At 46.2% G+C, this 22,305-nt stretch overlaps 1 protein-coding gene across 4 annotated transcripts in view; it reads left to right on the top strand.

Annotated features, from left to right (window-relative positions):
* Window positions 1-22,305, top strand: part of LOC137542408 (ABC-type organic anion transporter ABCA8-like) — a 219,540-nt gene that overhangs the window by 44,197 nt on the left and 153,038 nt on the right. For all 4 annotated transcript variants that reach the window (XM_068264299.1, XM_068264298.1, XM_068264300.1 and 1 more), the window contains one exon: window positions 670-896. In XM_068264299.1, the coding sequence (XP_068120400.1) occupies window positions 670-896 (227 nt within the window). The remainder of the gene's footprint in view (window positions 1-669; window positions 897-22,305) is intronic.

The following is a 22,305-nucleotide window of genomic DNA, read 5'->3' on the forward strand; positions in this document are numbered from 1 at the left end:
GCTGTTTCACCGTTGGTGATTTGAATTGTTTTTATATGTGAAATGTGTTCCCAATAAAATTGTTATATTTTGAGATTACTTTGATTGGTCAGGTGCTGTTTATATTGGGCGCTTTCTCTTCTTTTTCTGGGATATATCAATACATATTAATAATCTACCCACATGGGAACTACATTCTCTGCAGGGTTTTCCTTGTGTTTTCTTAGTTACTATTTCATGTCTGAGCAGTTTTGTCTTTGCAGGGACCCGAGAGAAGGGTTGTAACAGAAATCCTATGGTAAGAGATTCTTACCCTAGGGTAGAGGCCTGCGCGGGTCTAAATTTTCAGACCCGTACCCGCAGCCCCGCTACCTGCACCCAACCCGCAACCCGCTTTCTGGTGAATCTGGTACCTGCACCTGACCTGCAACCCGATTAAATCAAAATGGGTACCCGAAGCCGACCCGCATTTTGGGTAACCTGAGGGTACCAGCAGGTACCTGACCCTATGCAGGCCTCTACACTAGGGTTCTCATCTTCAGTACAATTAGGCGGCTTTTTCTGTAGGAAAACTCTGTCAGTGATGCTAATAATGGAAGTAAATAGTTTGGGGATCAGTCTGGAATTTCCTTGTGGTGATCTGTGTGCAGTGATGGAAGAACTGACCGTCCTGGTTTGTATTCCCTGCAGAAGAGCACTGGAAAGTCAGTGGAAGACACGCTGCTCACTGTTCAGGTGGTGCAGATGAGGTCTACTCCATACGCGTGGAGAAAGGCGTTGGTGACATCTGTGTTTGTTGTCGGGATGTGCATGTGCTACGTATCACTGACTTACCTGCTCTCACTGTACGTCACCAGAGAGCGCTGCCACATGCGGGAAGTTATGAAGATGATGAGACTGAAAGATCTCACTTTCTGGTGAGTACGAAGTATGAGCACAATGCAGGCAGAGGCCTATGAGTTCACAGTGCAGATTTTACATAGCTCCCAACTGTCCCTCTTTCGGGGAACAGTCCCTCTTTGGAAACCCAATCCCTCTGTCCCCTCTTTAAACCTCATTTGTCCCTCTTTCAGGACTCCTGAATAGATCTGTGTAAATATGTATTTTTCTACAGAAAAAATTGTTTAACTTAACTTTATCCCCAACATTTAACCGGTTCAGCACCGCAGTGTCGAAAACCTCATGCATCCGAGCAACGTTCACCTCCCATTCATTCGCCAATAACTTTATTGCTACTTTTCCCAATTAATTGATGTATATCTTGTTTTTTCCGCCACTAATTAGGCTTTCTTTGGGTAGTACATTTAGGTAAGAATTATTTTTTCTAAATCCATTTTAACAGGAAGATTAAGAAAGAAATGAAAAAAATTCATTATTTCTCAGTTTTTGGCCATTATAGTTTGAAATTAATATACGCTACCGTAATTAAAACTCATGTATTTTATTTGCCCATCTGTCCCGGTTATTACACCGTTTAAATGATGTCCCTATCACAATTTATGGCGCCGATATTTTATTTAGAAATAAAGGTGCATTTTTTCAATTTGCGTCCATCACTACTTATAAGATTATAATTTAAAATAATATAATAACATACTCTCTTGACATGCATATTTAAAAAGTTCAGACCCTTGGGTAACTATTTATATTGTTTTTTTTTTTTTATTTTATTGTATTGTACTTTTTTTTCCTTAATAAAATATGTATGTGGGTAATTTTTGGTGTTGGAGGGAAACAGCTAATTTTAAATGTGAAATAATATAATTGTTTAATGAAAAATGTATGTGGGTGCAGTTTACTATTTGGCCACAGTCAAAGTCCTGGATGCGAACGATCTCGCATCTAGGAACTAAACGAAGACGGAGAAGTTTCCGGGGGGCAGAAATACCGTGCTCTCTCAATAGAAAGCGTCGGTTTTTCTGCGGGGAAATTAGATCGGTGAATGGGAATCATATTCCCATTCACTGATCGGGGGGCTAGCAACAGAGCCTATCTAGACGAGTAAGTTCGTCCAGATAGGCCGAACTGGTAAAAGTGATATATTTCTAATTTTCAAATGTTAAAAGTAAGGAAAACTACAGATGATTGTGAGGATATATTGGGGTGAGGATGATATGTACGGTAATATGCAGAATATAGCCGCCGTATGGCATCGCACCGAAGCCATATTTCTTCATTTTCCTGTCTGCTGTGTCACGTGTATGTCTGCTAGGAGGAAGCTGTTACCTTGGGTGCTAGCCTGGGGCAAGGAAGTGACTCATTAGGCCACTAGCAGTCACCTTTGATCTGCTCTCCCAGGTGTGATTGTCTGTGAAACTAAATTTGCTTTGTATTCCTGGGGTAGCAGGGTACTGCTAATTAGCTGCCAATTGAGGAAGAATAGGCTGGTCGGCATGGCTTTTGAACTCTGGAGTCAGCCATTGTCCCATTATACAAAGCAAGACTGCAAGAGTCTTGGACAGGGGAAGCTGACACAGGAAGGTTGACACAGGAAGGTTTGAAATTTACATGACAGCCAGGAAGCTTCACCCAAACTACAATCTTTTGAGGTATAGACTTTTACCTGCGGGAATGTTTAGGAAGCCTTAATCAATTGTCACCTGGAGTGGGGGAAGTCCTTTGATGATCTGAAAACTGAGACAGGAAAGCTTTGAAGTTGTATATCACAGGAAAGGATATGACGCGCGTTATGTAGGTAATTTAATTATTCCTGGATATGGACATGTGAGTGGCCTCAGGCCATCCAGGGGACTACATAATCCCAGCCTGGGACCGTCACAAATCGTACTTCTTGGAGATAGCACACGGCTAGAGCTAACCTTGTTCCTGACCAGAAAGTGCATACTCCCGCAACAACGCCCAGATCGATACGCTGGTACGTTTATTTCCCTTTTATTTTGCAAGTCGCTTTGTGTGTATCTTGTAACTTTTACTTTGTAACTTTTTTTACTTAGTTTTTTTTTGTACATCTTTTGTATATATTATTTTCTGCATTGTTCCATTTTTTCTGGAATATTAAATTGTTATTTAATAAGCGTGACTTATGCTGTACTAAGCTAACACTTATAGCCTAGAAGAGACTGAAGTGTAACTAAGTTCATGCCTGATTGTATGATTGAGCGACACTACCGTATAAGATTGTAATTGCATTGTGTGGGGGGCGTTTGTCATACGTTGGCCTAAAGCGCGCAGCTGACCCAACGTACGAAAACGCCAGTGCGAGTAGCTCGACAGCAGAGTGGCTAACAGTATCGTTCGGAACGACTGTTAGAAGTTTTGCTTCACTACAGTGTAGATTGCAACTGTGTGGGTGTGCGTGGCGTTCTCGTATTCGGCCTAAAGCGCAAAGCTGACCCAAATACGAAAACACAGATTGCGTGTTGAGCACTCGACAGCTGAGTGGACATGTCTAGCAACAGCTAGTGGTGGCAGTAAGGAGCGTTTGAGGGGTCCCAGCCTTGTCTGTAGCTTGAATAAGGCTGTTCCCCGCTTGATCTGGTTAAACCCGCAGTCGGGAACCGTATACACAGGCGTGCCGCGGGCCGGTTCCTGACATAATTGGCTGGCAGTGGTGGGAACGTTTAGTACATTAGTACGCAGTTTAGCTCGCTATTCTGAGTACTAAAGGCTGGAAGCTTGCTAGAAGCAACTAGCCTACAGAAGTCTACTTGGTGCAGAATCTATATACTTTTTTTTTGTTCAAGGATACATACTTGGTATTTTGCTTTCCCTCCCCCCTTTTTTCTTTTTATTTTGCAACACGATGGCTCAAAAAGCATCCAGCTATGCAAGGCAAAGCAAAGAGATACTACTCAACCTGTGTGAGCACAAAGGCATCGAGACGGCGAGCAGCCAGTTTAAGGAGCAGTTAGTTCGTGCCCTCGAGGAGTATGAGGCAGAGCAAGCCCGTGCTACAACGCCAGTGGATGCAGCTCACGACACGCCAGAGAAGGAATCGCTCCCGCCACAGGCGAGTGGAGACGATGTTCTGGACGATCCACCGAGCAGGGAGATGCCATCTATGGAAGCTGATCTACAGCTACTGAACTCGGCTGATCTGAACTGCGCCTAAAGCTGATCCTACTGCACCGTCAGGCAGAGGAGGGGTGAGCTGAACGGCGATGCCAGGCCGAGAGTGAAAGACACCAGGCCGAGAGGGAAAGACGCCATGCCGAGAGTGACAAACTCCGGGCAGAGGAGGGGAGAGCTGAAAGGCAACACCGGCTGGAGCTGGCTAAACTTCAGCAGCAGAATCGGTCTGCTGAACCCGCAGAACGCAAAGGTGAGCGAGTCTACAGAATCCCCCTGGATAAGTTCCCCGCTATGGACAAGGACTCTGACATAGACACTTTCCTACAGGGGTTGAAAGGACTTGTCAACAGTATGGGGTGCCCCGTGAGCAGTGGGCAAGATACCTCACACCAGGGCTGAGAGGCAAGGCCCTGGAGGCGTTTGTGAGTCTCCCCCAGGAGGAAGAAACAGACTTTGAGGCAATTAAGAAAGCCATCATTGCGCGATACCACCTCACGCCAGAGGTGTACCGCAAACGTTTCAGAACAATGCAGCAAGGTCCTAATGACAGTTACCTGGACCATGCGTGCAACCTGCGCACTGCCTTCCAGCAGTGGCTAAAAGGACTGTCAGTTGAAACCTTGGATGCCCTGCAGGAACTGATGATAAAGGACCAGTTCCTCCACACTTGTCCTGTTGATGTCCGGCTGTTTGTGCTGGATCGAGAACCAAAGACAGTGGATGAGGCTGCGGAAATGGCCGATTCCTACACGGCCCATAGAGCACCCGAGTCCCGGAGGACTATTGCATCCAGCTGGAGGGGAGAACAGATTGCTAAACCTGTTTCACCCAGCACCCAGAGGAGGCAAGCACCGCTGTCTCCTGGATTCAAGCAACCAACCACTGACACTCGGAAATGCTTTGTATGTGACAGGGTGGGTCATATCAGCACGACTTGCCCAGAGAGGAAGAGGGAGGCCCCAAAATCCAGCGAGGCCTCAAACCCAAGTAAAGTCCCAACTGCTTTGTGTGCTACCAGGAATGCCACTGGCTATGCAGAGAATCTGCAGCTTGTCACGGTTGGGGGTACAGTTGCCACTGGGCTGAGAGACACTGGAGCAGAGGTGACTCTCATACATCCTCAGCTTGTGAACCTGGAGCAGTACATACCTGGGAAAATGATTGCTGTCAGAAGGGTTGGGGGTGTCACCCCAGCCATACCTACCGCCTTGGTCCACCTGGATTGGGGGACCGGGAGCGGAATGAAAGAAATTGGGGTAACTGACAAAATCCCCACCAACGGTTTGCTGGGTACTGACCAGGGACGGTTAGTAGCCCGGTATGAGCCTAATCCAACTCCCGTGGAGCCCGCCTCCCCAGCAGAAGTTCAGGACTCTTGCAAGGTACTGTTTGATAACTCTGTGCAAGTGGGGGGTGCTGGTGGGCCTCCCGACGCTACGGACTGTATACTAGGAGCCAGCCCTAGTGATTCTCCAGTGCCTAGGCCTGGAGTGGGACATGCAAACCATATTGGAAGCTAAAGTTCCTCCTAGTTTAATAAATGTTAGCACTTGTCTTGGATGCAGGGCATGCATTTTTCAGTCTAGCAGAGGCGGTGTATGCCTGTGCGATTAACCATTCAATTACAGCATGTGTTTGGGGACGCGCAGCCTTTCCCCCCACTTTTTCTTAACTTTGTAACTATGTAACTGTCAGGTTAGCTGCTCCCAGACCCTCCTCCTGTTTGCATAATAAGTAGTAGCAGATTTGCATATGATTTGCATCTGAATTGAATGCAAAGTGTGCAGAAAATCTATTTAGGTGCTTCACACTGAGCTGGTGGTCATTTCAGATGCAGCCTTAGTGGTATGCGCTGGCGTTCTCCTCGCTGTTCAACCAAATGTAAGTTACACATTTTTTTTGCTTAGCTGCTCCCAAGGTTTTAAATTTAGGTTAGGTCACTTGCCCAGAGGTTTGCCTCACCGTGGCGCAAGTGTCTAGTATAATATACTTTGCATGCAAACCATATTGGAAGCTAAAGTTCCTCCTAGTTTAATAAATGTTAGCACTTGTCTAGGATGCAGGGCATGCATTTTTCAGTCTAGCAGAGGCGGTGTATGCCTGTGCGATTAACCATTCAATTGCAGCATGTGTTTGGGGACACGCAGCCTTTCCCCCCACCTTTTCTTAACTTTGTAACTATGTAACTGTCAGGTTAGCTGCTCCCAGCCCCTCCTCCTGAGTTTCCTGTTTGCATAATAAGTAGTTAGAAGAGAAGTCAGACCGGCACCATCCGTAGTATTCAATGCTCTTTTAATGCTCTTTAATGCAAGACAGCCATAATAGCAACGTTTCGAAGTATCAACTCTGATTTCAAGCTAGGCTGAATATCAATGACAATGTAACATACATACATCCGCTTTATAAAGCATATAACAGCTTGGGAACACCAATAGCAGTGAGATATACTCATAACCAATAACAGCGGTCCTTACAGAGTCGGACCTGATAGAAAACTTAGCTAGTGGGATCCCATTGGATACCTACATGTGAGGCTACTCACCCACATAATTTCAAATCCATCAGCGCCGCATCAAAGAATGCTTCCTGGCTCCGGAGACTCCCTACGTCATCACCACTCCGCCCACCACACGGCGGACCTGATGGGAGACGTCGGGTAGTCATGTGGGACGGTGTGACGTGACACGCCGTCATCGCCCACTTCAGCCGGTGCCCAATGATGAGAGCGCCGACATTATCAGCGCTGCTCATCATAAATGGAATGCGGAAGCGGCAATGATACGGAATCCGTGGATACCAATGCTGCGTATATAGTATTCATAGAGACCACATCATACAATCAACTATAAAATAGATACATTCAGGAGGGAACGCATGAGGCTGTTTGGAGAGCTGGGCAGCAAAACGAGACAACTATATATTATCATCAGATATAATCAAAACATTTGGCATAATCAAGTTAAAATAAAATATAAGCCAGTGAGTAAATATGTCATGGACATAGGGCCTGCACCATGGAGACCATGGAGACAATTATGTGGGTGAGTAGCCTCACATGTAGGTATCCAATGGGATCCCACTAGCTAAGTTTTCTATCAGGTCCGACTCTGTAAGGACCGCTGTTATTGGTTATGAGTATATCTCACTGCTATTGGTGTTCCCAAGCTGTTATATGCTTTATAAAGCGGATGTATGTATGTTACATTGTCATTGATATTCAGCCTAGCTTGAAAAAGGAGTTGATACTTTGAAACGTTGCTATTATGGCTGTCTTGCATTAAAGAGCATTAAAAGAGCATTGAATACTACGGATGGTGCCGGTCTGACTTTTCTTCTAGCTGTTACATTCTGGGGTGCTGCCAGATTGGACCGAGGCACATCCACCTTTACCATCAAGAAGCTATGCTTCACCATACTTCAATTTTGCATAATAAGTGGTAGCAGATTTGCATATGATTTGCATCTGAATTGAATGCAAAGTGTGCAGAAAATCTATTTAGGTGCTGCACACTGAGCTGGTGGTCATTTCGGATGCAGCCTTTGTGGTATGCGCTGGCGTTCTCCTCGCTGGAGTGGGACATGTTGATACAGAGAATACAGAAACTGATTATGTAATTTATGACGCATGGACTATCGAGGCGATCGATGCAGGAACTGTTGATGCTACTTGTGAAGTGCGGAGTAGCACTGTGTATAATGCTGCAGATAATGTTGATGTGGAATGTGATGTTCTAAATTTCAATATGTGTAAGGCGGATAATGTTGATATCATATGTGTTGTGCTACCTAATGATGCTTGTCCTGTGGACACTCCGTCGGCTGCAGGAGTAACCAGCAGTGGTCGCTGGGCTGCAGCAGGTGGACTGTCCACTGAAGGAGCAGACGGCACCAGGCCAAATCTTTCCCCTTCAGATGTTTTTAAGCCCAAATGTGACGTGATTTATGATGTGTGTAATATGGGCACTCCCTCAGCTGCAGTGATAACCCACAGCACTAGCTGGTCTACAGCAGAGGGACTGTCCACCGAAGTGGCGAATGTTGCTGGGTCAGCCACATCCAATTTGGAACCTGGCCCTGAGGGCCCAGGAGCCTCTCCATCTGCAGCCTTCCTGGAATGTGTGACAGGCAGCACTGAGCTCTCTGGGGCTGTTCGATTTGACAGCAGCCTGGAACAGCTCAGGGGTCTGGCCAGCAGGTCACCAGCTGGAAGGGGCGGGCTGAGAGGGTTCTGGGAAGTTATTCCCTCGGAGCTGTCCGAAGTGGAGGAGGCAGACCGGCAGATAATCGTTCCCCAAAGGGACCGAGAGATAGCTCCTGCCACTATAGAGAAAGTGCGGGTAGTGACGTTCGGAACCCGTCCCCAGCTGCAGCACTGTCTCTATGGTCGCGAATTCACGGTCGTCACTGACCCTCATTCCCCTGGTTGGTTACGTCAGGTTGCCAGGGGCAACGACACATTGCAGCAACCTGCCCTAGCTTCCAAGTCGTGTAGCTTGGAGTTAACTGCCAGGTGGGGAATCCTCGAGAGGATGCTAAGGGGTTACCCCTCCAGGCCCGGCCGGCAATGTAGGCGCTGGCAAGGTGATTCATGGGAGTCACCTCCCAGCACCATTCTAAAAAAGGGAGGTGTTAGGATATATTGGGGTGAGGATGATATGTACGGTAATATGCAGAATATAGCCGCCGTATGGTATCGCACCGAAGCCATATTTCTTCATTTTCCTGTCTGCTGTGTCACGTGTATGTCTGCTAGGAGGAAGCTGTTACCTTGGGTGCTAGCCTGGGGCAAGGTAGTGGCTCATTAGGCCACTAGCAGTCACCTTTGATCTGCTCTCCCAGGTGTGATTGTCTGTGAAACTAAATTTGCTTTGTATTCCTGGGGTAGCAGGGTACTGCTAATTAGCTGCCAATTGAGGAAGAATAGGCTGGTCGGCATGGCTTTTGAACTCTGGAGTCAGCCATTGTCCCATTATACCAAGCAAGACTACCAGAGTCTTGGGGACAGGGGAAGCTGACACAGGAAGGTTTGAAATTTACATGACAGCCAGGAAGCTTCACCCAAACTACAATCTTTTGAGGTATAGACTTTTACCTGCAGGAATGTTTAGGAAGCCTTAATCAATTGTCACCTGGAGTGGGGGAAGTCCTTTTGATGATCTGAAAACTGAGACAGGAAAGCTTTGAAGTTGTATATCACAGGAAAGGATATGACGCGCGTTATGTAGGTAATTGAATTATTCCTGGATATGGACATGTGAGTGGCCTCAGGCCATCCAGGGGACTATATACTCCCAGCCTGGGACCGTCACAAATCGTAGTTCTTGGAGATAGCACACGGCTAAAACTTACCTGGTTCCTGACCAGAAAGTGCGTACTCCCGCAACAACGCCCAGATCGATACGCTGGTACGTTTATTTCCCTTTTATTTTGCAAATCGCTTTGTGTGTATCTTGTAACTTTTACTTTGTAACTTTTTTTACTTTTTTTTTTTTTTTTTGTACATCTTTTGTATATACTATTTTCTGCATTGTTCCATTTTTTCTGGAATATTAAATTGTTATTTAATAAGCGTGACTTATACTAGAAACAGGAGGGAAGGTCAGCTTCCCCAAAAGTGGTACCCCATTTGAGGCGACTCCGTCTATTACACCTGACGCAGTCACACTAGACTCGGGTCCCACTGAAAGTGGGCACTTAGCGAACCAGCAGGCAAATCATTCACGTCCTGATCCCTCAAAAAACTCACAGAACAGACCCACTTATTTCAAACGACACAAAAAAGTGCACCCGAAGGGAATCATAAAAGGAGGAGGACACGAAGGGCAGGGATAAAACATCGAACTAGGGCCAATTTACACTCTTTATGTGACTCCCAACCTGCTAATGTTGTTAACCTCTCTAGCTATGCCCTCTCTGAGCCAGAATTTAAGCTTTTGTCTAGAGGCCTTTCTTTTTCCCCCACCTTTCATTTTGATGTTTTTGACACCCTCCTTGATGTTAATAAGTGTATTAGATCCATCTTATTGAAGAAGCACTTTAGGTTAGATAGGGTGCTTGGTCCTATTGACAGTCGCCCTAAGGCTGAGATTCCTGATATTGGAAACTTTGAAGACACACGTACCAGATGGACTCTTGATTTCTTGATGTCCGAGGGCCAAAGTCTTGTTTCCGTAGATGATGTCCAGCCGAATAGGGTAAAGAACCCGGATTTTTATCCGTTGACTGCTAGGACATCTCCCGTTGAGATCTTCCAAGACTTAGTAGAGAGAGAACTTGTCGGGCTGGCTGGTACTGCCAATCTACAGCAAAAGTCCAATTTGTCCAAAGCAGAGTTTGGGGCCATCAAGAGTCTGCAGAACAATAGGGAGGTGGTTATACGCAATGCGGATAAGGGGGGTGCAGTGGTTATCCTCAATAGTGCAGATTACAAGGCGGAAGCCTTGCGGCAGGTAGAGGACACCCTGACATATCTCAAGCTACCTAGGAACCCAACTTGTGAATATCAGAAGCAGCTCTCTGATCTTCTTGGCTATGGCAGGAGTCTGGGGGTGCTGGACCATAGATTGGCGGATTACTTGAGAGTTGATTGTCCTACAATCCCAGTTTTTCATCATCTCCCCAAGATTCATAAGCCAGGGGCTCCCCCGGAGGGCAGACCTATTGTTGCAGGTATCGGCTCCCTGGGGGAGCGCCTTAGCGAGTGGGTGGATTCTATGTTGCAGCCCCTGGTTAGGAGACTGCCGGGATATCTTAAAGATTCCAAGCACCTGCTGGCCAGTATGGAGGGTTTTGTGTGGGATGACAATTGTAGTTGGCTCACCATTGATGTTAAGGCCCTATATTCTTGCATTCCACACCATCTGGCCTTGACTGCCCTCCAGTTTCATCTGGCCAGGTACTCTGGTTACTCTTCTGACTTATGTGTTTTCATCTCTGCTGCCACCGAGTATCTCCTAACCCGCAATTATTTCTCCCATCGTCCTCCAGGACGGCTGCTGCTGAGACATTGTATGTCTCCGGCGACACTGGAAACACCTGAAATAAATTAAAAATGCAAATGAAGTGTGAGCCCATAAAGGAACTCCTCCCTCCCCATGCCTTCAGTTTTTTGTTGTTTCCCATGCATGCTGGTCACCTGAATAGACAGGGAGTTTATTATTTTTTCCTAAATACGGGATTTTGCCTGGGGCACCTGTATTGTAGATAGGTAGGTTACCTTATGGCGGTTGGGGTCGGTGACGGGATGTTGCGACCCTTTCAGGAGATTGTGCGGTAGGTTTACCTGGTTTCCTGTATCTCTGAGGATAGGAGAAGCCACCATGGCCGCCTACTCTGGGCGTTCGGGGAGCGTGCAGCCGGGAGTGGATCTGGCCGGATCAAGTCTCGCGCGATGAGACTGTACGCATGTCATTTTCGCTTCCGGGACTGGTGGAGGGCAGGGGGCGGCGCCTGATACCAGGAAGTGCGGCTATACTAGCCGCACTTCAGCGCACGAGGGACGCCGCTCAGCTGCATAATGGAGCGGATGCAGTCCTCCAACAGTGCAGACGAGAATACCCCGGCGGCCATTCCGAGAGAAAAAAAAAAAAGCGCAAGTCCGCGGGTATGTAAGGAAGAGTAGCTTCCTATCTCTCCCCATTCTTTGCAAATGTCAGTTTCTAAAGAGCTGTTTGTGTCTTGTGTTTTCTCCACAGAAAGCGGCTGCAAAACAAAAATTAGATGTAGGGTTTGTAATGCTAGGCTGCAGGAGGGAGCTACTAAGAATATATGTAGAGATTGTCATTTAGAAGCAAAACAGCCTTCGGGTCCTGGGGGGGAGGGATCCCAGGCAGCTAAAGCTTTATTAGATTTTATGAATACGGTTAAAGAGGAGATTTCAAACACGTTTACTGCTTTCAGGTCTGCCCTGTCTGTAAACCAGGATCAGAGCCAGACTCTGGTGCAGGATTCTCGGCCCTCAGCAGCCACTTCAGATGTAGTACAGGAGGTAGGTTTAGCGGGTTAGTCTTCAGTTATCCAAGCATCCAATCAGCAGTCTCTCATTCAGTTGTCTGATGATTCGGGGGAGGAAGGGGCAGTATATTTAGATACTTCAGACAGGTCGAAATCTTTAGCATCGTCCCGTTATTTGTTTTCAGCAGAGGACACAAATGAATTATTAAAAGCGGTATATGACTCTGAACAGTTAAAGTCAGATTTACCGGTCACATCTGTTAGAGATGACATTTACAAGGGGCTAATTGTACAAACGATGAAGGTTTTTCCCATACACGATTCAATCAAGGAACTCATAAGATCCCAGTGGAGGGATCCGGAGAAACGGTTTTTTATTCCGAGATCTTTTAAAAGGAGATTCCCCTTTAAGGGGGAAGAGGAATCTCCTTGGACTAAATGTCCGAAGTTGGATGCTGCTTTGGCGCAGTATTCTAAGAACTCTGATTTGTCTTTTGAAGATGCTGGATCCCTAAAGGATCCCATGGATAGAAAGGCGGAGGCATTGTTAAAACGCGTGTGGGACGCAGTATCTTTTTCTTTCAAGCCTGCAATTGCTTCAATCTGCTTGGCAAGAAATTTGATAAGATGGATAGAGGGGTTGCAGAATCATCTCATTGCGGGAACTCCGCATGAGAAGATTCTCGAATCCTTGCCGGTTATCTCCAAGTCGGTGGCGTTCCTGGCTGACGCAGCCTCAGAAAGCGTAAGGGCCTCAACAAAGGCAGCAGCGCTTGTCAACTCCTCCAGACGAGCGGTTTGGTTAAACGCTTGGGAGGGAGATTCAGCTTCGAAACATAACTTGTGTTCCATGGAGTTCCAGGGCGAGTTGTTGTTTGGGAAGGACCTTGATTCAGTTTTAGAAAGATCCTCGGATAGGAATAAAAAATTTTCCGGATAGAAGGAAAAAGATTCCTAAAAAGCCCTTTGTCAATAAAAAACCCCCGTCGCGGGTGGAATCCACAACAAGGAGAGGATTTCAGTCCAAAAGATGGACATATAATGCAGGTAGGGGAAGAGGTTCATTTCTGTTTAACAGACCCCAAAACCCTCCCAATAAACAATCAGTGACTATCAGGCTGTGGGGGGAAGGCTGAGTTTCTTTCTTCCAGCTTGGAAGGAGATATCCAAAAGTCCGTACATTTTGGATTTGATTCAGTCAGGCTACAGAATCGAATTCAGTTCAGTCCCTCCTCGCAGCAAATTAGTAACAGGAGTCCCAAGGGACCCTCAGAGAGCGCAAGCTCTGAGAGATTCAGTAATCTCTTTGTTGGAGAAAAAAGTAATCAAAAGAGTTCCTCCCCAGGAACATTTTCAGGGGTTTTATTCAAAAGTGTTCCTGGTTCTCAAACCCTCGGGGAAGTTTAGGATGATTTTGAACCTAAAACTCTTGAACCCTTACATTCTGGAGAAAAAATTCCGCATGGAAAGCATTGCCTCTGTCAAAAATTCGATGATTCCATATGCGTTTCTAGCGACGTTGGATTTAGAAGATGCTTATCTTCATATTCCAATACACCCGTCGTGCCTCAAATACCTCAGATTTGCAGTGCAGATCGGAGAGTCAATTTGCCACTATCAGTATCGTGCTCTGCCGTTCGGGATTACATCCGCCCCGAGAATCTTCACAAAAGTGATTGCAGAGGTAAGTGTTTTTCCTACATCTCCACAATGTAAGGGTTCTGCCCTACTTGGATGATTTCCTGTTTTCTTGCAGAAACAGAGGAAATTTTAAAGAAGCAGCTAGATTTTTCAATACAATGGTTAATAAAACTAGGCTGGATCATAAGCAAAGAAAAGTCCAATTTGATTCCAACCCAAACACTTGTATTTCTGGGATTATTATGGGACACAGTGACTCAGAAGGTGCTCCTGCCCGAAGACAAAATCTCCAAGTTAGTACAGAGGGTGCAAATGTTCATGGGGGGAGAGAGTGTGTCATTACGAGTCGTAATGTCTTTACTAGGACAGATGTCCTCAACCTTCCCGGCAGTAGAGTGGGCCCAGGCTCATTCGAGAGTCACTCAGGCCTGGTTTCTGTCTGTTTGGGACAGGAATCAGGACTCATTAGACGACTTGGTACAGCTGCCAGACCAAGTGCGAACGTCTCTCCAGTGGTGGACTCACCGAGAGCATCTGTCTCTGGGGAGACGTTGGTGTCAGACGGCCCCAATCAAAGTGTATACGGATGCCAGTTTAACAGATTGGGGAGCTCATTGCTCAACCTTTCAGGTTCAGGGTTATTGGGGTCAGGAAATAAAGGACTTCTGTTCCCTGTACCCCACAGTTCCGGAAAATCGATTAGACGCCCTGATGGTGGATTGGCCTACGGGCCTCCTGTATGCATTTCCCCCATTTTATCTAATTCCCAGGGTACTGAGGAAGATAGAAATATCAGATTGCAGTGTGATATTCATAGGTCCATGGTGGCCCAGAAGGACCTGGTTCCCACGTGTTCAACAGCTAGCTGTCAAAGGTCCATGGCATTTAGGCAGCAGAGGGGACCTGTTAATCCAGGGGAGCCAACTACATCCCAATCCTCAAATGCTGAACCTCACGGCTTGGATTCTGAAGAAAGCATCCTAGTAGGATGGGGATTTTCGAAGAAGGTAGTGTCCACGTTGGTTAGATGTAGGAAGCTTACAACTAGAAAAAAATACGAGAAAATTTGGAAAGCTTTTTTACTTTGGAAGGAAAAAAATGAGGTCAGAACGAATGACCTAAACTTTATTTTGGAGTTTTTGCAGAGGGGAGTGGATCTAGGGTTAGCGGTTAGTTCCCTAAGAGTCCAGGTGTCTGCTTTATCAGTTTTCTTAACAGACAGTTGTCAAAAAACAATTTTGTTAAAAACTTCCTTACCTCAGTAGCCAGGACTCAGCCTATCCCGGAAAAATTGGTCCCGCCTTGGGATCTGTCACTTGTTCTTGATTTCCTGACTTCAGGAAAGATTTGAGCCTTTAACAGACGTACCGTTAAAATTTTTGGCAATTAAAGTAGCTTTTTTGGTGGCTATCACGACAGCAAGGAGGATAGGTGACATCCAAGCCTTATCCATTAAAGATCCATACATGATAGTACATCCAGACAGGATAGTTTTTAGGCCAGATCCAGCATACTTACCTAAGGTGGCTTCTGCTTTCCATAGATCGCAGGAAATAATATTGCCTTCCTTTTCCGCAAGTCCAACTAATGAGCAGGAAAGAAAGTGGAGCACTCTGGACGTTAGGAGAGCGATCTTGATATACCTCCAACGAACAGCGGAGTGGAGGAGGTCAAGTCATTTACTAGTCTCTTATGCAGGTACAAGTAAAGGCTTACAGGCATCAAAGGGCACCATTTCTAGATGGGTGAAGGAAGTTATTGCGTTGGCTTACAAATCCTCAGATATTACAGCCCCTTCCAGAATAACAGCCCACTCTACAAGATCCTTGGCAGCTTCATGGGCAGAAAGGTCAGGTGCAAGTCTAGAACAGATCTGCAGAGCTGCAACCTGGTCTTCTCATACCACGTTCATCAAACATTATCGCGTGGAGCTGCTGTCAAGCCAGGACCAAAGTTTTGGACGCAAGGTCTTACAGGCCATCATCCCTCCCTAAGGTAAACATTTCTCGCTGGTCTCAGCAGCAGCCGTCCTGGAGGACGATGGGAGAAAGTCCCAGCTGCTTACCGGTAGCCGTGTTTCGGCGAGTCCTCCAGGACGGCTGCCTGAGTTCCCAACCCTATATGATGTATCTATGTCTATGTATATGTTATATTTATATGCATGGGTACTCGGTTTTGAACTGAAGGCATGGGGAGGGAGGAGTTCCTTTATGGGCTCACACTTCATTTGCATTTTTAATTTATTTCAGGTGTTTCCAGTGTCGCCGGAGACATACAATGTCTCAGCAGCAGCCGTCCTGGAGGACTCGCCGAAACACGGCTACCGGTAAGCAGCTGGGACTTTCATGTTCGATGGCGCCTTCTACCTCCAGAGGTGTGGAGCCTCCATGGGGGCCAAATTTTCCCCCTCCTTGGCCAACCTCTATATGGGGTGAAGGGAGGAGTTCCACATCTTTGGGGGTGGTGGGCGCCATCTGGAGCAGATTGCGTGGTATGGGAGATTTATAGACGACATTTTAGTCATCTGGAGGGGTGGTCCTGATTCAGTGCAACAGTTTATTGATTGCCTTAATAACAATGAGTGTAACCTGAAGTTTACTCATGTTTGGCAGGCCAGTTCTATTGATTATTTAGATCTGACCTTGGAGGGCAATCCTATTTCAAGGGCTGTCCAAACCAGGACGTACCGGAAGCCTTGTGCGGGAAATTCCACATTACAGGCAGCTAGTTGTCACCCTGTGCACACGATCCGGGCGGTTCCGGTGGGCGAATTTATTCGGGCCCGCAGTAATTGCTCGGATCAGGTGGCCGAAAGACGTGAGTTTGAGGTGGTAGAGGGACGTCTCAGGGAGAGAGGATACCCTAGGTGGATTATAGAAAGGGGCAAACAGCGGGCAGCCTCCATCCCCAGGAGTCAGTTAATACGGGCCAATGCCTCAGGACGCAATTTCGGAGATAGGTCCGCTTTGATAACCTCATTTAGCTCGGAGTTTCAGGAGGTTAAAAGCATCATCACCAAATATCTCCCTATTTTGGAGGGTGATGAGGACTTGCGGCCCTTTCTTCGCAATGGCGTTAGCTTTTCCAGTAGGCGGGCCCCTACACTGGGTGGTATATTGTCCCCTAGCCTTTTTAGCACACACACAGAATCATTGATGTGGCTGTCTGCCAAAGGCTCATACAAATGTGCAATACCAACCTGTAACTATTGTGCTCTGCACACTAGAACAAAAATTGTGGAATCATTACATAATGGATATAGATCTAACATCAGGCACTTCATTAACTGCAGCTCCAAAAACGTGATATATTTGGTGACATGCCATATTTGTTCTCTCCAGTATGTGGGCTGCACCACCAGACCCCTCAGAGCTAGGATATCAGAACATTTCTTGGGGGCTGGGTGGTCCACACAAAACATCTCCAATGTTGCCAGACATTACCGACAGGTTCATGATGGTGATATGTCTGGCTTCTCCTTTCATGGAATAGAGAAGGTCTACTTGCCCAGGCGAGGAGGTGACCTTCAGGCTCTGATCCGTAAGAGGGAGGCACTTTGGATTTTCCGTCTTGGTACTAGATCACCCAAGGGTTTGAATGCGAGGTGGGATCTGGCTTTGGTGACAGGTTGAGAATATGGGTGTATATATTCCTCTGATTATTTTGCTCCTTATCTGTATGTGTTTTTAAATTTTGTTAATGTTTGGTTTTACATTTTTAGTGAGGTGCTAGTTTTTGATGGGCTGTGACGGGCAATTTGCTCCCTCCCTTGCTTGGGTGGGGTCATGCCCCGCCTCTTACTACCCTCCCCTTTTAAATTCACAATCAGAATGCTATGATATGACTATGATTAAGGACTTGAAGTCTGAAACATGTTAGTCAAAGTGTTTTACCTGAACTGGATATGTCCTGAATAAACTACATTGGAGTGGAGACACTAGTGCGGACCTTCCTTTTCTAAGCGTGAGTTATGCTGTACTAAGCTAACACTTATAGCCTAGAAGAGACTGAAGTGTAACTAATGTGTACAAGATACAGAGGCACCAAAAGAATAAAAGGTAATTAAATGAACTTAAAAAACCTACTGGTTAAACAGAGGAGGCAGCGGTGGTCTTACCCCCTCCACACAGACACAGGCAAGGACTGCGATTCAGACAGTCAACAATTTATTCGGAACTTCAAAAAACAATGCAACGCGTTTCACGGGCCATACATCCCGCTTCCGCATGCAAAAATACAGTTGGAGTCACAGCATCTGTATCATATCAGCGAGCTCGGCGCCTCTGAAGTGTAAAAAAACAGTAATACCTCAGCGCACCAAAAACAGCAAATATGGAACAATTCTTCCTGCAAATGTGCCGCCGCCTCACAACAGGCCGGGCCAACCGATGTGGTGTGAATAAGGAGCAATACAGTACCTCTTCCAGCCGTGGTTGATACCTCTATCTGTGCAAAAAGGACAATCTTGCTGTAATCCCGATATCCAGGAGCGCGATTCTGCTCAGCTCAGCGTGGATTAAAACTGACCATGTGATCCTCTGGTCAGCTGATACCCGAACTTCCTGTTCCTGGCTTCCTTGCGCTCCAACAGTGGCTGTGGCTGTATTGCTCCTTATTCACACCACATCGGTTGGCCCAGGCTGTTGTGAGGCGGCGGCACATTTGTAGGAAGAATTGTTCCATATTTGCTGTTTTTGGTGCGCTGAGGTATTACTGCTTTTTTATCTCTACGTTTGGGGCTTGGGACTCGCCCCTACCTTCTAGCTGCACATCATTCTCATAATTTTGCGCTGTGTCCTATTATTACAATGCCTCTGAAGTGTAACTAAGTTCATGCCTGATTGTATGATTAAGCAACACTACCGTATAAGATTGTAATTGCATTGTGTGGGGGGCGTTTGTCATACGTTGGCCTAAAGCGCGCAGCTGACCCAACGTACGAAAACGCCAGTGCGAGTAGCTCGACAGCAGAGTGGCTAACAGTATCGTTCGGAACGACTGTTAGTAGTTTTGCTTCACTACAGTGTAGATTGCAACTGTGTGGGTGTGCGTGGCGTTCTCGTATTCGGCCTAAAGCGCAAAGCTGACCCAAATACGAAAACGCAGATTGCGTGTTGAGCACTCGACAGCTGAGTGGACGTGTCTAGCAACAGCTAGTGGTGGCAGTAAGGAGCGTTTGAGGGGTCCCAGCCTTGTCTGTAGCTTGAATAAGGCTGTTCCCCGCTTGATCTGGTCAAACCCTCAGTCGGGAACCATATATGCAGGCGTGCCGCGGGCCGGTGAGAATGATAAAACTACATCTTTTGCCTCTGAATTCTTTGTGATGTGCATGGCAAGGGGTGTGGTGGGGCATGGTCAGCGGTGTGACAGGGGCGTGTCTTAAAGGACACCTGAGGTAAAAATTAACTGATGTGACAAACCGTTGCATCTATCCTCTTTCTTCTAGAAATTACTTTTGTAGATATCTCACAGATTTATTTCATATTTAAAACTTCATTTTATGTTTTTTAGTGTTTCATTGTTTCTGCTCAATGACACATGCATTGAAGAATGCTAGAGCTCAAATCTATGAACTATTGATTCCCTTTATCTCTTTTCTGCTTTCAGAAGCCATTTTCTGCTAGGAAAGTGTTTTATGGCTGTATTTCCTTATCAGTGAGGGGTATGCTGTAGTCTGGCTCCGTCCTGACTCGGACAGAAACTGTCACTTGCAAACGTGATTTTTAATCGTTTCAGGCAGAGAAAGAAAAAAAGCAACACAGCACAGTTATTTGTGCGCTTGGCACTTTACATACACATGTCTGTTTCATCATGTCACCTCGGGTATCCTTTAAAGTGTCCCCCTTTCATATCTCGCGCAACCGACGTCACACACCGCCACTAGCTGCGCAGCTCTTATCTATAAGTGTAGAGCTGAGAGCTAAAAGCATCTTTGAATTTTGGCTCCAAGTCTCCCCATTGATCTGTTATCAGACCAATGGGGATTGGTTTGGTAACAGACCAATGGGGAGCCTTGGAGCCAAAATTCAAAGATGCTTTTAGCTCTCAGCTATACAGTTATAGCTGCACGGCAGCTAACATAACATCACAAATCCTGCAAATTTGGTGGGTAATCACAGATTCCGACTCGTGATTACGGGTTCAATGGTGAATTCCGACTTGAAACCGCATTTGAATCGGAATTCCGTGATCGGAATTCTATCCGTGATCACGATCATGGCCAATGAGGAAGTGGGCGGAGGCTTGATCATGATCACTCGAATCTGTGATCAGGGTATCCAAGCAACATTGATTACCAACACTAGTCACTGCAGTCTACTCCAGGATCACTGACCATCCTGGAGTAGACTGAAATGTATACTCAGTCTTACTGACCGTCACTAGACACTGCGATTCCTGATCGATTTCAGCATTAAATCTCTCGGGAATCGGTGTCCACCAACGCCCCCCCCCCCCCCAAAAAAAAAAGTAAAGAAGGCCCCGTGTGTGATACATTACCTATCTTATGTCGCCCAACACACGGTGCCCATCTGTCTTCCCCCTCCCACTCCACCATTTGTGTTTCACACATTGCAAACGTTTAGCATGTGGTGCGTGTGATGTCAATCATATTAACAAGCTGACACATCATTGCATTCCAGCAGTTCTGGGGGCATCCATCTGAAAATGGCGCCTGCGAATAATGGCGCACGGTGTTGCCGCTAATCCGTTTGCCGCTTATCGCTATTTAATGTTAAAGCCTTATTCTTATTTAATGTTAAAGCCTTATTGTTATTTACCGTTAACACACAGAACCCTCTCTGTACCTATCCCTAACCCCTAAACCCCCCTGGTGGTGCCTAACCCTAACCACCCCCTGGTGGTGCCTAACCCTAACCACCCCCTGGTGGTGCCTAACCCTAAGACCCCCCTGGTGTTGCCTAACCCTAAGACCCCCCTGGTGTTGCCTAACCCTAAGACCCCCCTGGTGGTGCCTAACCCTAAGACCCCCCTGGTGGTGCCTAACCCTAAGACCCCCCTGGTGGTGCCTAACCCTAAGACCCCCCTGGTGGTGCCTAACCCTAAGACCTCCCTAGTGGTGCCTAACCCTAAGACCTCCCTAGTGGTGCCTAACCCTAAGACCCCCCTGGTGGTGCCTAACCTTAAGACCCCCCCAGTGGTGCCTAACCCTAACCTTGACAGTGTTACATTAAATCCATTCCCCGTTTTGCAGTTAAATAATGTCTGCAGTTTGGCTTATGTAGGGCGCTATTGATAAATAACGTTAGTGTGTGCCACTATTGATAAATAACGTTAGTGTGTGCCACTATTGATAAATAACGTTAGTGTGTGCCACTATTGATAAATAACGTTAGTGTGTGCCACTATTGATAAATAACGTTAGTGTGTGCCACTATTGATAAATAACGTTAGTGTGTGCCACTATTGATAAATAACGTTAGTGTGTGCCACTATTGATAAATAACGTTAGTGTGTGCCACTATTGAAAAATAACGTTACTATGTGCCGTTTTTCTTCTTTTTTTCCCTATGTGCCATTATTATGCAGTATTAACGATAAATAGCGATAAGTGTATCTTTTTAATGCGGCGCCATTTTGATGCATAGGCGCTGTGCGCCATTATTCACTGATCCCGTTCTGGGGGTATGTTTAGCTATCAAAGGACAACAAAGAGATGATTTGCCTATTCAGCAGTGAGCCACTGTGGGGCACCTCAAAGCTCACTCCAAACTGAATATTGCAAATGCTTTCTGTTTTAAAACGGCAAAATTCTGTTTTGTGAAATGTAATCTGTATCCTAACAACCCAACCAGCAGTCCTATTGCTGGTGGGGATTAGAAGCCACACCTCCCAATGTTTTGAGATATGAAAGAGGGACACCAAATTTGCAGGATATGGTAAGAAGAACAGTGGGAACAAGAGGAGAAAAAAAATCAAAAAGACCTTATAGTTTAGGATAAAATTGATGTTAAAGTTACAGGAAAAAAGGTATGCTTTAAATGCAGTAAAATTACATTGTAATACAAAATATGTGGCTGTGGGCGCTCCTCTTGCAACGTGAAAAATCAAAACACTATCTTTCAGGTTGGGTGATCAGCACCACAACAAATAAAATACAAGATACAACAACCACTATCTTTGGTCTGTATGGATCGCCACACAATGGGGGGTAACACCCTAAATTACAGTATGCAATGTGTGCAGGCGCTCAACATCTACTAATCCGTTCAAGTCTCTTCAAAAACAGTCAATATTTTCAGCACAATTCCAGATGCATGGACATAGTCCCATTAGGTACTCTCACTAGATCAGATGGCTGATTTGTAACACAGATCAGCATAAACCGCATAAAAGTGACACTCCGTATCCGTCTGTATCTGAAACTCAAGCAAAATATGTAAACATAGCGTAATCCAGCTTCAAAGCCCATATAGCGCCAGCATTCCGCTCCACAAGTGTGCCAAGTGACTAGACCCAGTGCTCCCGCCACCGACACCTATAGTGGTACTATTATACGCTCACCTGATGAAGAAGCTGATCCCTTAGCCTATATAGGCGGAGCCTCTGGCGGAAGTTGCGACTGGGAGACGTGAGATAGGCAACACACTGGCTCTGGTGGAATATCGAGTATTTTATGATATGCGCATATGATCTCTACACATTGTGAGTGCACTGTCATGTTTAAAAAACTTTTAATTA

This window comes from Hyperolius riggenbachi, chromosome 12, assembly GCF_040937935.1.
Source record: "Hyperolius riggenbachi isolate aHypRig1 chromosome 12, aHypRig1.pri, whole genome shotgun sequence".
Lineage (NCBI taxonomy): Eukaryota > Metazoa > Chordata > Amphibia > Anura > Hyperoliidae > Hyperolius > Hyperolius riggenbachi.